The 13,707-nt window shown below is 46.0% G+C and overlaps 3 protein-coding genes across 7 annotated transcripts; 2 read left to right on the top strand and 1 right to left on the bottom strand.

Annotated features, from left to right (window-relative positions):
* Window positions 1-684: 684 nt before the first annotated feature.
* On the bottom strand, window positions 685-1,926 carry minar2 (membrane integral NOTCH2 associated receptor 2). Its single transcript, XM_077623603.1, has 3 exons — window positions 1,660-1,926; window positions 1,398-1,628; window positions 685-900 (listed from the first exon to the last, which is right to left on the bottom strand). The coding sequence occupies exons 1-3, from the start codon at window positions 1,789-1,791 to the stop codon at window positions 700-702; spliced, it is 564 nt and encodes a 187-aa protein (XP_077479729.1). The 5' UTR covers window positions 1,792-1,926; the 3' UTR covers window positions 685-699.
* A 691-nt stretch (window positions 1,927-2,617) lies between these two features.
* Window positions 2,618-9,006, top strand: LOC144090870 (apical junction component 1 homolog). Of its 5 annotated transcripts, none has more exons than XM_077622767.1 (3): window positions 2,619-2,926; window positions 4,416-4,506; window positions 4,577-9,006. In XM_077622767.1, the coding sequence occupies exon 3, from the start codon at window positions 4,641-4,643 to the stop codon at window positions 7,626-7,628; it is 2,988 nt and encodes a 995-aa protein (XP_077478893.1). In that variant the 5' UTR covers window positions 2,619-2,926; window positions 4,416-4,506; window positions 4,577-4,640; the 3' UTR covers window positions 7,629-9,006. The 5 variants fall into 5 exon arrangements, with proteins under 5 accessions (XP_077478890.1, XP_077478889.1, XP_077478888.1 ...); XM_077622765.1 differs by having other exon boundaries at window positions 2,619-3,000; XM_077622764.1 differs by having other exon boundaries at window positions 2,618-2,926; window positions 4,416-9,006.
* Window positions 9,007-9,744: 738 nt separating this feature from the next.
* Window positions 9,745-13,460, top strand: derl2 (derlin 2). The gene is made up of 7 exons (XM_077622768.1): window positions 9,745-10,035; window positions 10,864-10,929; window positions 11,073-11,146; window positions 11,438-11,531; window positions 11,811-12,006; window positions 12,077-12,167; window positions 13,219-13,460. Exons 1-7 carry the CDS (start codon window positions 9,943-9,945, stop codon window positions 13,325-13,327), a joined length of 723 nt encoding a protein of 240 aa, XP_077478894.1. The 5' UTR covers window positions 9,745-9,942; the 3' UTR covers window positions 13,328-13,460.
* The last annotated feature ends 247 nt before the right edge of the window (window positions 13,461-13,707 follow it).

Here is a 13,707-nt window from a genome sequence, read left to right as displayed (position 1 = left end):
TAACATGTAATAAAGTCCGTGTCGATTTGAAAGGCCACACTCGCGTCACTTTATTTTCATGGGGAGCACTGGGTGTCTTTATTTTTCATCCTTGACATTTCAAAACAAATGTACGTTCCGGTAGGCATCTTCTTTATCTTTGCTATCCTTTTTTTTTTTTCGATTGCAGGAACGTGAATATTAATTTCTCCATAGATCTGGAGGTCGGGAACCCCTGACCCAAGTGAAAGGTCACTTGGGTCAGGGGTCACCGACCTCCGGTTCACTGGTGAAATTAATATTCACTTTCCTGCAATTGTGGGGAAAAAAAGTACCTCCCGGTAAGCATTAACTTTATCTTCGCTATCCTTTTTATTTTTTTTTCAATTTCAGGAATGTGAATATTAATTTCTCCAGTGATCCAGAGGTCGGTGACCCCTGACCCAAGTGATCTTTCACTTGGATCAGGGGTCACCGACCTCCGGTTCACTGGAGAAATTAATATTCACGTTCTTGCACTTCAAGAGAAAAAAAAAGTACCCAACGGTAAGTATTAACTATCTTCACTATTTAAAAAAAGGTCACTCAGGTCAGGGGTCACTGACCTCCGGTCCAACGGAGAAATAAATATTGTTTTAATGCCAATGCCTTGCTACCGCATCTCTGACCGACTTTTTCGATTTGGTTCGCAGCAAACGGGGCGAGACTCGCTAAAAGCGCTCAAACTTTGTTCCGTATTACCAGAACCGGCACGAGGACGACGACGATAACGATAGCGATGACCAAAGCTATGACACAAAGTAGTCTGTGGAGTCTTTTCTGTCGCCGTTCTGCTTCTTTTTTCTTCAATAAGGCATCGAATCCGGGTGTGTAGAGATCTTCCAGCCAAAAGTCCAGCTCCCTGGGTGTCTTCTGGTTATCCTCGGCGGAGAAAATACTGTAAGTGGAAAGTTTACGGCCTACGACGGTCGTGAATTTCATTTCTGGATACCATTTTGTCTTTCCTCATCCAAGACAACTACACTTGTCAAATATGTCAATTTAATTTGGCTTTAAATGAACTGACATTGCAAAAGAAGGTACGAAGCTATTGTACGCTAAATGTTGCCCTTAAAATAAGGGTTTATTAGTATTATGTAAGGGTATTTCAATAGACATTTTCTTTTTTTGCCAATGGTTAAAAAGAGATGTTCCCATTTTCAAAGCCTGTTTCAGTTGTGTTTTGAGTGTGTGCTAATAACAGGCGCCATCTTTGTCTTCGTCCAGGTCGTCTTTAGCCGAGGTTGCAGAATTAAGACCAAGCAAACCGAGAAAACCTCCACCACAATGTGTATTTTCTCCAAATCAACTACCGTTTCTTGTGGCATGACTATATTGTTTGTGTGTCCAATCGTATGCTTCATCTTCTACTAAGCTACCTGTAAAAAGTCTGCCACTTGACCAGGAGTTGTTTGCATTTGCATGCTGTATTCCTTGATGGTCCAGGAAGGCGAGAACTTAACGTCCGCCACATCTCTCGTCGCGTACAGAGGATTTGCTTTCATGTTGGAGCGCAGATGTCCGGGGGTGACGTATCTGTCCACAAACGCTACGGTGTCTTCAGGAGAGGTGGGTGAACTTTTCCTCTTGGCCCTCTGCTCCAACACACACTGCAGGCGTAGAAAACATACGAACACACACACACACACACTCGCGATTGGGACGACGAAGCGCTCCAACCTGAGTGGTCCCGTCGGAGAGTGGCGGCATCGTCACGTCCAGTTTGAGAAACTTCAGGGGGTGATTGTTGTTGGGTAGAACGGGAGTGACCATTCCGGCTCCGTGCTAGCGGTTAGCCTCCGGTAAAGCGACTCCGCAATGGACTACGTCCTGCGAACAGGTGTCCTCAGAAATAATGAATGAGGCGCCTTGACGTATTTATGAACCCGTATCACTTGCAAGTCAGGATCCTCCAGTTTGGGATCAGAGACGTCCCTCCTGGCTCGTTTTCTGGATTATTTTTTTTTTTTTTGCGCTTGCTCGTCATTAAGCCAAATGTGTAATCGTATGACCGGATTATTTAGTCACTGATTGCCTTGAAATTGCGCGATGGGCTAGCCACCCATTCATGGCGTCCCCTTGCCTGATAGGCTCCAGCACCAATGTTCCCTCTAATTTTTCGTTGGTCTGGGCAGAAAGACAACCTCCCTGAATGTTCCCTCAAAATTTTAATGTAAAACATGCTGTAAAACACGAAAAACAATAGTGGACAGAGCTACTGCCACTGGCTGCCGCGTAAACGGCGCCATCAAGGGGAAAGGGGTAAAAAAAAAAGTTTGGATTTTATTTACTGCGCTCCATATGATTGCTGCTGCGCAGAGAAGACGAGAGTAGTGCGCAATTGCGCACGCGCGCAGCTTGGAGGGAACATTGTCCAGCACCCCCTGCGAACCTTGCGCTTCAGAAAATGAATGCAGAGCTATAGACAAGATCCACGTATTTGTGACTTTGAATTGGACGTCTATGCGGGCCATGGTTTCGAATGGCACTTTTGAAAACTTGATCTTTTCTGCCTCCCCCCGATCTTTCCAAAAAAATGAGTTGATGTGGCCGATATCCGATCACGTGGCCAGGCGGGGCGTGGCGTGGGATGGCGGGGGACCTCCCCACATGAAGGGAAAGTGGAGTCAAATGGAGGATCGAACTGGGAAGAGACCCTCCGCCCCACTAGAGGGAGGGGCGGTGGGCTGTGGTGGGTTGTGGTTGCGGCAAGAAAGATGCGGATGGTGCAGCTAGAATGCGCACACAGCCGTCTATGTAACCTTGGGGAAGGGGAAGGGGAAAGGGAGCCCCCCTAAAAAAAGGAAAAAAAGCAAAAGGCGTGTTTAGCAAATTCCCTCCCTCGTCACCCACCCAACCCCCCCAAAAAATGGATGCTACACTGAGAGTGGCTCTCCGGACTGATGTGGTAAGATACGAAGCATCATTGGATTCGCCGAATGATGTTGACATGCAGGCACGATTGATGTGCGTGGAATTACGGTATTTTTGCATTTGCCTTTTATTTTTTGCAAAGTGTGCTTTTATTTTTTATTTTTTTTGGTGACTCCACTATCAAGTGTCTGCTCCATCCTGGCGTTCGTTTTCACATGACATCATCTTCATCGCAATTGTCGCTGCGGGCACGCGCACGATTTCATCGTTCGTTGCTCAAATCGGCGATCTCGATCAATCAATGTGTTCCGATTGGACGTGCACCAGACATCATTTGCACTTGCACCTATTTTATCCCAATTCCTGACGCTGCGCATAGGACGAGCTAGCTAAATATGCCTTCCAATTGACACCAAGTCACGTTTATTTATTTAAATTATTATTTATATGACAGCCAAAAATGTGTACATGCATGGGAGAATGTAGTATTTGATAATTTGGGCCGCAGTGCACCAAGCAACAGATTCCACCATTTGTGTCCATGCTACATGCATTTATGCTACTATGCTACTCCTACTACTGTGCTGCTAACTTTTATTATTATTATTATTATTTCATTTGGTCCTTATTGTTGCCCTCAGACTGCCCTTTGACGTCATGTTCATTCTGCATCTCTATTATATATCGTTGCTTGACATTAGGGGTGGGCCACATGGCTAAAAAGAGCATATCACGATTTAAAAAAAAAAAAAAAAGTAAAATCACAGCTACAATTCTATCATTTTAAATATGTATAATTTGCATTTGACTGCCCATTTTCTTCTTAAAACCTATTTAAAATGAATGTAAACCTATATCAGGGAAAAAAAGATTTTTGAACAGGTTTTTAATTTAATAGTGCCATTTTTATCGACACGTGCGACCGGGAACCACGTACGTCTCGCGAGCCGTACACTCACTGTTAGATCTTTAGCTCTTTTAACTTATTTTGACTTTTCGAGATGGATCAAAGGCTTGTCTTGTTTCCTCGGATGTAAAAAAGCATGCTCAGGATTCCTGAGCCGACTCGCTTCGAAAATATTCCTTTGCCTCTTTAAAAACATACGCTTCTCGAAATGCTCACTGACCTCAAGTAAATCGAGACACGGAAAAGCCTCTTTATCTTCCGTAACGCACTGACCTACTGACCGAATTAGCCCTTTAGCTAAGCATCAGTTTGACACATTTCATTTAAAAAAAGATTTGTATAGAAAAAAACTGCATTTAATTAGAGTTTCCAAGCAGGCTTCTTCATTCGAAATATTTCTCACCATTCTCCTTCCAAAGAATTTTTAAAAAAGAAAATGCTTCTGTAAACTCACCTTCCCAAATATTTTTTTTAATTTTTTTTAACATGGCTGACATTTGTGTGGATCATCCTCCAAAAATCCAACGCCATATTTAGTCTGGATCCAAGATTGTCATTTACTATGTTCATGTTTTCTGTACTCCAACCTCATTTTTTGTGTGTTTTTTTTTCCCAGGCCCCGCCCACAAGTGTCCATCTTCATGGAGAAAAGTAAAGGCGTCCCTTTAAGATGACACTCACAGGACAACCTGACTTATCGGTTTCAAGTGAGATCCCCGTGACGTCCCTCTCCAAATCCTCGCCGCGCTCCAAACAACGTCCTCCTTTAAATCGCAGCACGCCGCCAGAAATTTCCACGAACGGCGACCCGTGGGAGAACCCCGAACCTCCCGAGCGCCCCATGCAGTCCCCGTACAAGAAGAGGTCGGAGCGGCACGGCGCCGGCCTCGACGTGGCCTGGAACGCCGCGGGCCGCCACCAGGCCTCTCGCTTTTCCGCCCCGGACATTTTCAACCCCAGGCTGACGTCCCGACCGTCGGACGCCAAGACCAACGGCGCCGTTCCCGAGCCGAAGCGAAGGGCTCGCTCCAAAAGCGCGCCCCGGGTCCAGGCGGGACTCCAGCCCAGATCCTCGGAGTCCTCCTGCCCCGCCTCGGGAAGGAGGGGGAGGGAGCCCCAATGGCGGACCGCGGCGGAGCCCCAATGGCGGCCCGACGCCTCGCCTCGCAAGGAGTGGTCCCACGCGGCTCCCTTCCACGAAGCGTATCCCGTCGGACTCGGCGACGACGTCAGGTATTCGGCCTATTACGGCACGCGTCCGGAGGAGGAGGCGTTGCCGGATAAACCGGCGACCAGTCCTCACGTCCGATGCCGGGTGGACATCAAGCCCAGCGAGCCCACGACGCGTCACCCCGGACAGCAGAGGAAGGCCACCCCGCCGACGGACGTCCCCTGGTCGAGGCAGCACCCGTGGGCGAGCCGGAGCCTGACCGTGCCCCGCCACTTCTCCTACTCTCGGGCGCCGACGCCCGGCGAGTCGCTGGAGAGTCGGCGAGCCCCCCGCCAGTCCTGCAGTCTGCCCAATAAGTACAAAGACCAAATGGAAGTGGCGTCGGAAGGGACGCCCCCGTCCCGCTACGACGTGGACGGCGCGGGCGGTCCCGGTCCTGGCGTGCCCTTCCAAATGTTTTTCGAGGACGGTCCGGGCGGATACGTGACGGCGGCTCCCCCGCGGCCGACCTCCTATTTTCCCGATCGTGCCAACGTCGGAGCGGGCGTCAAAGCGGGGCCCGGGCCTTATTACGGCGAAACGGAGCACTACCCGTACGGTTTGCAGGCGGGCTACCCCAAATCCTATAGCGCCCACCCGCCGGGGCCGTACATCATCCAAGCGCAACCGGCCAGGATCTTCTACGGGGACGACCCCAGGTCTTACCAAATCCAAACGGCCCCGCCGAGGTTTTATTACCCGCACGAGACGCACGCCTTGCCGCCGTTGCACCACCTGCCGGCACGGGCCCACTACGCGGACGGCCCCAAGAACGCCAGGCCGGTCCCGGCGGCGGCGCCCGACGACTGGTACGCCTCGTACGCTCCAGGGTATCGCTCCAATCCGGCGGCGTACGCCCCGACCCGAGTCGGACAGGAAGCGGCGTTCGCCCCCTGGGGTTGGGACCCCGGCGCGGAGAGTCAAAGAATGGGCACCGAGTCGAAACCCTACTCGCGCTCATTGGACGACATTCTCAACTCGCACGCCGAGAGGGAAGCGCCCGCCTCGGTTCAGAGGCACCAAAGCTACTCGGAGCTGGATCCGCGCAAAGCGGGGAGGACGCCCGAGGACCGAGCGCCGCCGCCGGTGGTGGTCAATCTGTCCACCTCGCCGAGGCGTTACGCCGCCCTGTCGCTGTCCGACAACTCCCTGATCGACCAGAGCCCGACGGCGAAGAGCCCGACCAGCCGGCAGTGGTCGGTCACCCCCGAGATCACCATCACGGACAACGACCTCCGCGGGAAAAGCCGAGGGACGCCCGGCGGCGGTGGTGGCGGTTGGGACCTCCCGGACGAAGGCCAGCGCGAGAACAAATCCCCCAACAAAGAAACGTCGCTCCAGCAAAGCCTGGAGCAGCTGGACGAGCTCCTGGCCGACCTGGTGACGGACTACAAGCCCCCCAGCCGGCGGGCCAGCGAGGACATCCTGGACCAGCTGAAGAAGCTCATCGACGAGGAGGAGGCGGTCTCCCTCTCCAGGAAGAACTCGGGGGCGCCGACGGAAGAGCCGCCCCCTCTGGACCGGCAGCCCGCCTCGGTCCGATTCGAGCCGGCCTCCTTCCGGGACGGGACGGACGGTGTGGGCGGCGTCGCATCCACGGGCGGCGCATCCACGGGCGGCGCCCACTCGAGCTGCGCCTCGGCCGCCGACGGCTGCTGCTCCCCCGACCGCAGCCCGGACGAGGACGACACCATGATGTGCTCCAACAACCGTTGCCGTCGGACGGAGACGCTGTTCAACGCTTGCCTTTACTTCAAATCCTGCCACAGCTGCTACACCTACTACTGCTCGCGCAACTGCCGCAGGGAGGACTGGGACGTCCACAAGGAGAGCTGCGTCTACGGGCGCGTGGGCAGCTCCTGCCGCCACGTCATCAAGCACTGCCGCGAGACCCTGCCGGTCCACAAGGCCTTCTCGCGCCTGGCCAAGGTGGGCTACCTCTCCCGGGGCCGAGGCGTCCTCTTCCTGGGCTTCCCCAACGCCGCCTCCTCGGCCGGCTTCCTGCGGGCCGGCCCCGACGCCCTGGACGCCCTGCCCGCCTCGCCCACCTACCTGTCCCTGCGGGAGCTGGAGGCCTTCCAGGAGCACCTGGGCGAGTACGGCCGGGAGCTGCGGGAGGCCGGCCGCGAGTACGACCCCGACGAGTGCTTCGTCCTCAACGTGTCGGTGGCGGTGGGCGAGCCGCCGTCCGACGGGCCCTCGCCACGCAACCGGGCCCCGGCGGTGAGGAAGCACGCCAAGGTGGCCCTGGCCTCCTTCAGCCCGGAGAGGAAGAGCCACGAGAGGCGGGGCGACATGGAGACCCTGATCCTGACCCCGCCCCCGGGCACGGCCGACATCGACAAAGAGGGCGAGGAGGGTAGGAAGGCCCGGGAGATCTGCTTCGTCAACATCCAGCGCGAGTTGCGCATCCGCGGGGTCTTCCTGCGCCACCAGTACCCGCGGGTCTACGGGCAACTCTGCGACTTTGTGGAAAATAACCTGCGCTTCACCCCGACCACCATCTACCCCGTGGACAAAAGGACCGGGAAGCAGTTCATGTGCATGATCATGGCCGCCTCCGAGCCCAGGACTTTGGACTGGGTGGGGACGCCGCACCTGCTCGACGACATTATTTAAATGCCACGGGACGCTGTAGACTTTGGATTTCTTATTTCACAAACTGAATATTGAGTTATCTTGAACATAGTTTTTATCCTCGTGTTTTTTTTTTCCTGGGGCTGCCGACCGTTAGCATTTCCCGGATTTCACGAGACAAAATATCCATTCTTGCGTTCTGTAAAGGAAACTCTATGCAAAGCTCATTTATAAGTTAAAGTTTAAGTTTAAATCCAAGTTGTTGGTTCTAGAGGCAGGCTCATATTTATGTTATGACTCCAAAAATGGAGTCATTTAAGATGAATGCATGAATGGAGATTCCAAAATCCAAAGACTCAAGCACAGGAGATTATCTATATCATATTCCATGATGTTGCGTTACCTTAGAAAATGTCACGCTACGTTAGCGCGCGTTAGCTTCCTTCCTTCATTTTCTCAACCAGCCAATCGTAAGGAGACAAAGGACAACCAATAGGCAATTTAGACTGTTCAACCAGCTAGGCTAGCATGCATGTTTTTTTTTTTGCAATGTGGGAGGAAAGCAAGAGTACCCGGAGAGAACCCACGTGAGCCCGGGGGAAGAAAATGTACAAACTCCACACAGGTGGTGGATTCGAACCCACGACCCCAGAACTGTGAGGCCGACGCACTAACCACGCTATGTCATTTTAGAAAAAATATTCTAGTCTATTCTGCCTTTTTTCTTTAAATATCCTATTTTTTTCTTTATTCTATTTAATTCAACCATTTTTTTCTTTAAATGTTCTATTTTATTAAGCATTTTTTTCTTTAAATGTTCTATTTTATTCAGCCATTTTTTCTATTTTATTCAACCATTGTTTTCTTTATTCTATTTAATTCAACCATTTTTTTCTTTTTTCTATTTAATTCAACCATTTTTTTTCTTTAAATATTCTATTTAATTCTGCCATTTTTCTTCTATTTATTTCTGCCATTTTTGTCTTTATTCTATTTAATTCAACCATTTTTTTTAAATATTCTATTTTATTCAGCCATTTTTTCTATTTTATTCAACCATTTTTTTCTTTAAATATTCTAATTTATTCAGCCTTTTTATACATCTTGTCTTCACAAAGGTAAGGAGCGAGTCTATCCCAGTTCCATTGGCAACAAACTATCTTTTTTGTAATAGTTTGGTTTTCCTGAAGCAGTAGCGCATAGGACAGCTCCCTTTCCACTTCATATTTGCATTGACATAACTTTTAATGCAAGACTTGTATGCCTTGTCCTTACGCAAAAGTATAAAAAGTAGCAGGAATAACTCATTAGGAAAAAAAAGACAGTGGTGCCACAATAGATGCTGTGCGTAGTATGTCAAACCTTTCTTTTCTGTCATTTTTTCCCTTTAAATTTACATTATAAAACCATGACACAGCTATTTTGTGTTGTGATTTATTATGAAATCAACATATTTCACCTCATTTACCAGCTACTCACAAAAGTAAAAGGTATTTTGAATGGAAAATTTACTATAAACTTCACAAGTGAATCAAATTTGACGTTTTCTAAACCGTTAAATGAACAGAAAGCTTCAAATGTCATGATAAATGTATAAATTAAACCCACATTTTAATGAATGCTGCTCGTATCACAATGACAAATTATAACAGACTATTCCTACCGTTATAAATTTGACCTATTTGCGCTAAAACTATTGCAAAGGCACACAAAATTGACATTTTCAGATAAAAAAAACATCTCTTGGAAGAAACAATGTGGAATTAAAATGAGCTACGTTACGTATTGGTGCTTTCAGGCTGTAAAAATAGATCAAAGGAGTGTATGAATTCAAGTGGTTGTTCCATTGAAATCAGTAAAAAGATTTGCCAAATAAAAACAAACAAAGAACAGCACATATGTTGGTTTTCCTCTACTTTTTTTTGTACTACTGCTATGGCTGGCCAAAGGTTTGGATTGAGGTAAAGCCTATTCTGCCTAGAAGACAAGGAAAAATAAAATAAAAATAGAAATAAAGACGTCATACATTAGAATTAATTTCTTAGTTTTGATTGCGCACTGGAAAAGCACTACAATTCCACATTCTCTTGAAAAGGCTTTATTATAGTGTAACCTAGCTCATGTCATAATATCTTTTACCTGTAGGTGGCAGTGCTACGCTACGATGCCTCCAACCTGCTGCCGAAGAAGAATCTAGCGGAGGAAAAGGAGAAGACGACGTAAATAAAAAAACAACAAACAAACCCCCTCAAAAAAACCCAGAACGAGACTCCTCGGAGTCCCGTACGTTTGGAGGCACTTATGCATCATAAAATTGCGTGACACGCAACTGCCGGATGCGCAGAAACTGCTTAAAATGGCTTACCAGACCTTTCAACAGGAGTACTTACAGATTCCACTGGTGACGAGGGCATACACTACCGCATGTGTCCTTACAACTGCAGCCGTGGTAAGACAAATAGTTCGCTTGGACTCTTCGTGTTCTTCGAGGAACCTTTGCTTTCTCCCACTTTGCTTCTTTCCACAGCCAAATAATGACGATTTTTACGCTTATCGCAACCCATGTCAACCACGGTGTAAGCTTACGTGTCCATAAGTGACAAACGTCATCGTCCCAGCGCGACCAACACACCCCTAACAACGAAAAAAAATGGATCTAAATTCAAATCATCTTAGTTATCATCGATACGTAACATTTCAGCTTTCCGTACTTTACCGAGAAGCGGTAGATGTGTGCAAACACGTTAAGACACGGTGCTAAAATGACATCACAATTTGGGCGAGTTTCAAGGGAAATATTACTACTAAGGAGGGAAATACTATTAGTATTTTGTAATAAGTACTATGATTACGTTGGCTGCGAGTCAGGTTAACTTCAACTTTAATTTCATAAGCGTAGTTGGGTCAAAACGCTTGATAAACATATCACGTGAGACGAAAATAATATTAGAAACCAACAAGTATATTATATTTTTGGCCATAAAATATAGCTTTTTACTCATTGTGTTATGTGATGTTTTACTTCTATCGGACTACTGTTTATAACTCAGTAATAATGGACAACAATATTACAACCTTTTGTTCTGAACACTGCATATTGTAAAATTTTGCAAGAGGAAATTTAGAAAGACACAAGTATATTTAACTTTGAGAATGAACAGTTTTGGTAGTGTGAGTTCAAGTCATGATTTGACCTGTTTTTTATATTAATTTAAGTGTTTCACAGCTGCAAGTTTAAAGTTCATTGATGAAATGTTTTTTTTTATTTTATGTTAAGCAACTAGAGATCATCACACCTTTTCAGCTATACTTCAATCCGGATTTGATCCTAAGAAATTACCAAGTGAGTCATCAAGCATTAACAACAATTTAAAAAAACAACAACTTTATTTTTAGTTCATTTTTTAAATATTAATAGAGCCCAGAAACATTGTTGTAAAAACTTCTCATGTGTTGTTTGTGATCTGTTTCTCTCTTTTTTTATAGGTATGGCGACTTATAACAAACTTCCTATTTTTTGGTCCTGTGGGCTTCAATTTTTTGTTCAATATGATATTTTTGTATCCTTCTCAAGTATTACAGGAAAAGAATGCATAGTGCAATTGTGTTTTTTCAAGCTTGTATTTATTTATGAATGTAGAAAGAACACCAACAGTATTTTTGACTGTACTTTTGGATGTCAATCATTACGGGGACTACGTTGCAGTTTTTAGCGCTTTTAAGGACCAGCGAGGGTGAAATTTTGATGAGATAGCCTCCTTTTTAGAGGCAGATCTGCCATGATGAACACTTTAGCATCGTTTTGTGTTTGACAAAGTGCTCGTTTACTTCCTGAACAATTTGTTTTTTAGATACAGATATTGCCGGATGTTAGAGGAAGGCTCTTTTCGGGGGAGAACAGCTGACTTTGTCTTCATGTTCCTGTTTGGCGGATTTCTCATGACGGTATCCTTTGCATCTTTTATAGATCAAACTTTCAAATTGGGACCATTTCCGGGTCTACTGTTTTTTTTGGGGTGTAAACAGTATGATGACCAAAAAAATCCTTATTTCTAAAACAATCTTTTTTTTAATGGCGAGTAAACTTCATTTAAAATTGGAAATAGCACACATTTTCCCATGGAAAGCTAACTTTTAGTAAGTTTAAAAAAAAAATGAAGCTATTTTCCACCAAGTGAAAAACCTGTGCAAGTTTTTTTTGGAGCTTCTTTGACACCATTGGAGATATTTGGGACTTTTGTGAGTTTGGTGTTCCTGGGCCAAGCGTTCACAATCATGTTGGTGTACGTTTGGAGTCGACGGAATCCCAACGTTCGCATGAATTTCTTCGGCCTTTTGAATTTCCAAGCACCTTTCCTGCCTTGGGTGCTGATGGGATTCTCACTTCTGCTGGGAAATTCCATCATTATCGATCTTTTAGGTATTTATCGCCATCGGCCGCAAATCTGGCGCGTTAGGAATACTGTTGAAACCTGGTTTGTCTTTCCAAGGGATCGCCGTTGGTCACGTTTATTTCTTCTTGGAAGACGTCTTCCCCAACCAGCCTGGCGGTGGAAGATGGTTGAAGACGCCGTCGATTATGTAAGTAAGCTCTTCAAACTGTTAGCCAAATGATTATTTTTGCTAATTACAAATAAATTAAAAAAAAGGCTAGTATTATCATTTTCTAAACTACGTACATGGACCCAAAGTGGGATGTCCACAAATGTCTCCGTTGTAATTCCATTTTTAAAAATGATAATGAATCATTATTTTGGCATATAAGATAAATATCATATTCATGATAATTACCACAAAAAAACTGAAAGGTATGCATCTTATGGCACCGGCCCTCTGTATTATTATTTTTAATTTCCTCGTATTTAAATGGATGCCGGGGGCGAGTGTTTAGTTCTTGGGTCAAGTGGGTCCTCACTTTGTAGAGTTTGCACATTCTCCCCATGCTTGTGTGGGTTTTCCCCGGGTACTCCGGTTGGTTTCCTCCCACATCCCAAAAACATGCATGCTAGGCTAATGTAGCACTCTAAATTGGACACAGCTGTATATATATCTTCAACTGGGCTTGTTTTGAAACGGTTTGCGTTAGGCAATAAGATTCTTTTCAATTCCTCGGTGTATTTGATATATAGCCCTTTTACTCTTAATATCTTTGCTATACACGTGTGACTTTCTTATCTTCATGCATTTTGAACACTGGATTGAAAAGATAATGCTCTGTCATAACTTAAATATATTTAAAGGTTAAAGTCATTAAAATCTCATTCTATTAAAATGTAGCAGAGAATAGCATGAGCAGATGAAGTGCAAGTTGAGTTTATGTGAAGCTTTAAATCCAGAATGAATTGATCTGAAGTTAAAAGAAGTGTGGGCACAGCCTAGTTATGATGCTTGTCCGTCTCCTTGTGCCCTGCAATTGGCTGGGTGTCCTTGCCTGTTAGCTAGGATAGGCTCCAGCACCCTTGTCAGGATAAGTGGTTCGTAAAATAAATGACTATATAAATAGATGCCCTACAAAAGGTTAACATCGTACCTCAGTCAAGTGGTCTGGTCAATGAGGAGAAAAAATGTCGACTTGATCAATTCCCTTTCTAACCTGGCTTTTATTTGCACATGTTGACAACCACATCACCAGAAAGATGTTGTTCGACACTCCTGATGAAGACGCCAATTACAACCCGTTGCCCGAGGAGCGCCCGGGAGGATTCGCCTGGGGCGAAGGGCCCCCGAATCTCGGAGGTTGATGTTGCTCTTTCACTAGTATACTACAATTGTTAAATATCCCCCCCAAAAAATGTTCCGCCGGAGCCATGAGTTGATTTTTTTCTTAAATCCTGGGTGGAGATTGCCAATAAAAGTTGAAAATGTGCTGACAAATCCGCATGTGATTTTGTCTAGTTTTTTTTAAGTGTTTTCAAATTCAGGTTTCGAGACCAGTCGGTTTTCTTCCTTTTATTTGTGAACATTTGATCCATTTGGTTTAATTTGACTGTGGAGTCAAAAAAGCAGACCTGTTTTTCAAGTTACAGATTCTGTTTTGATGGCTAACATTTTATTCGTTGCAATTTGGAACGTTTCACTGTCATTGACATTGAAAGAAGTCAATTCCAAAGAGTGAGATTAA

Source organism: Stigmatopora argus, chromosome 16, assembly GCF_051989625.1.
Source record: "Stigmatopora argus isolate UIUO_Sarg chromosome 16, RoL_Sarg_1.0, whole genome shotgun sequence".
Lineage (NCBI taxonomy): Eukaryota > Metazoa > Chordata > Actinopteri > Syngnathiformes > Syngnathidae > Stigmatopora > Stigmatopora argus.
This window is presented reverse-complemented; position numbering and strand designations above follow the sequence as displayed.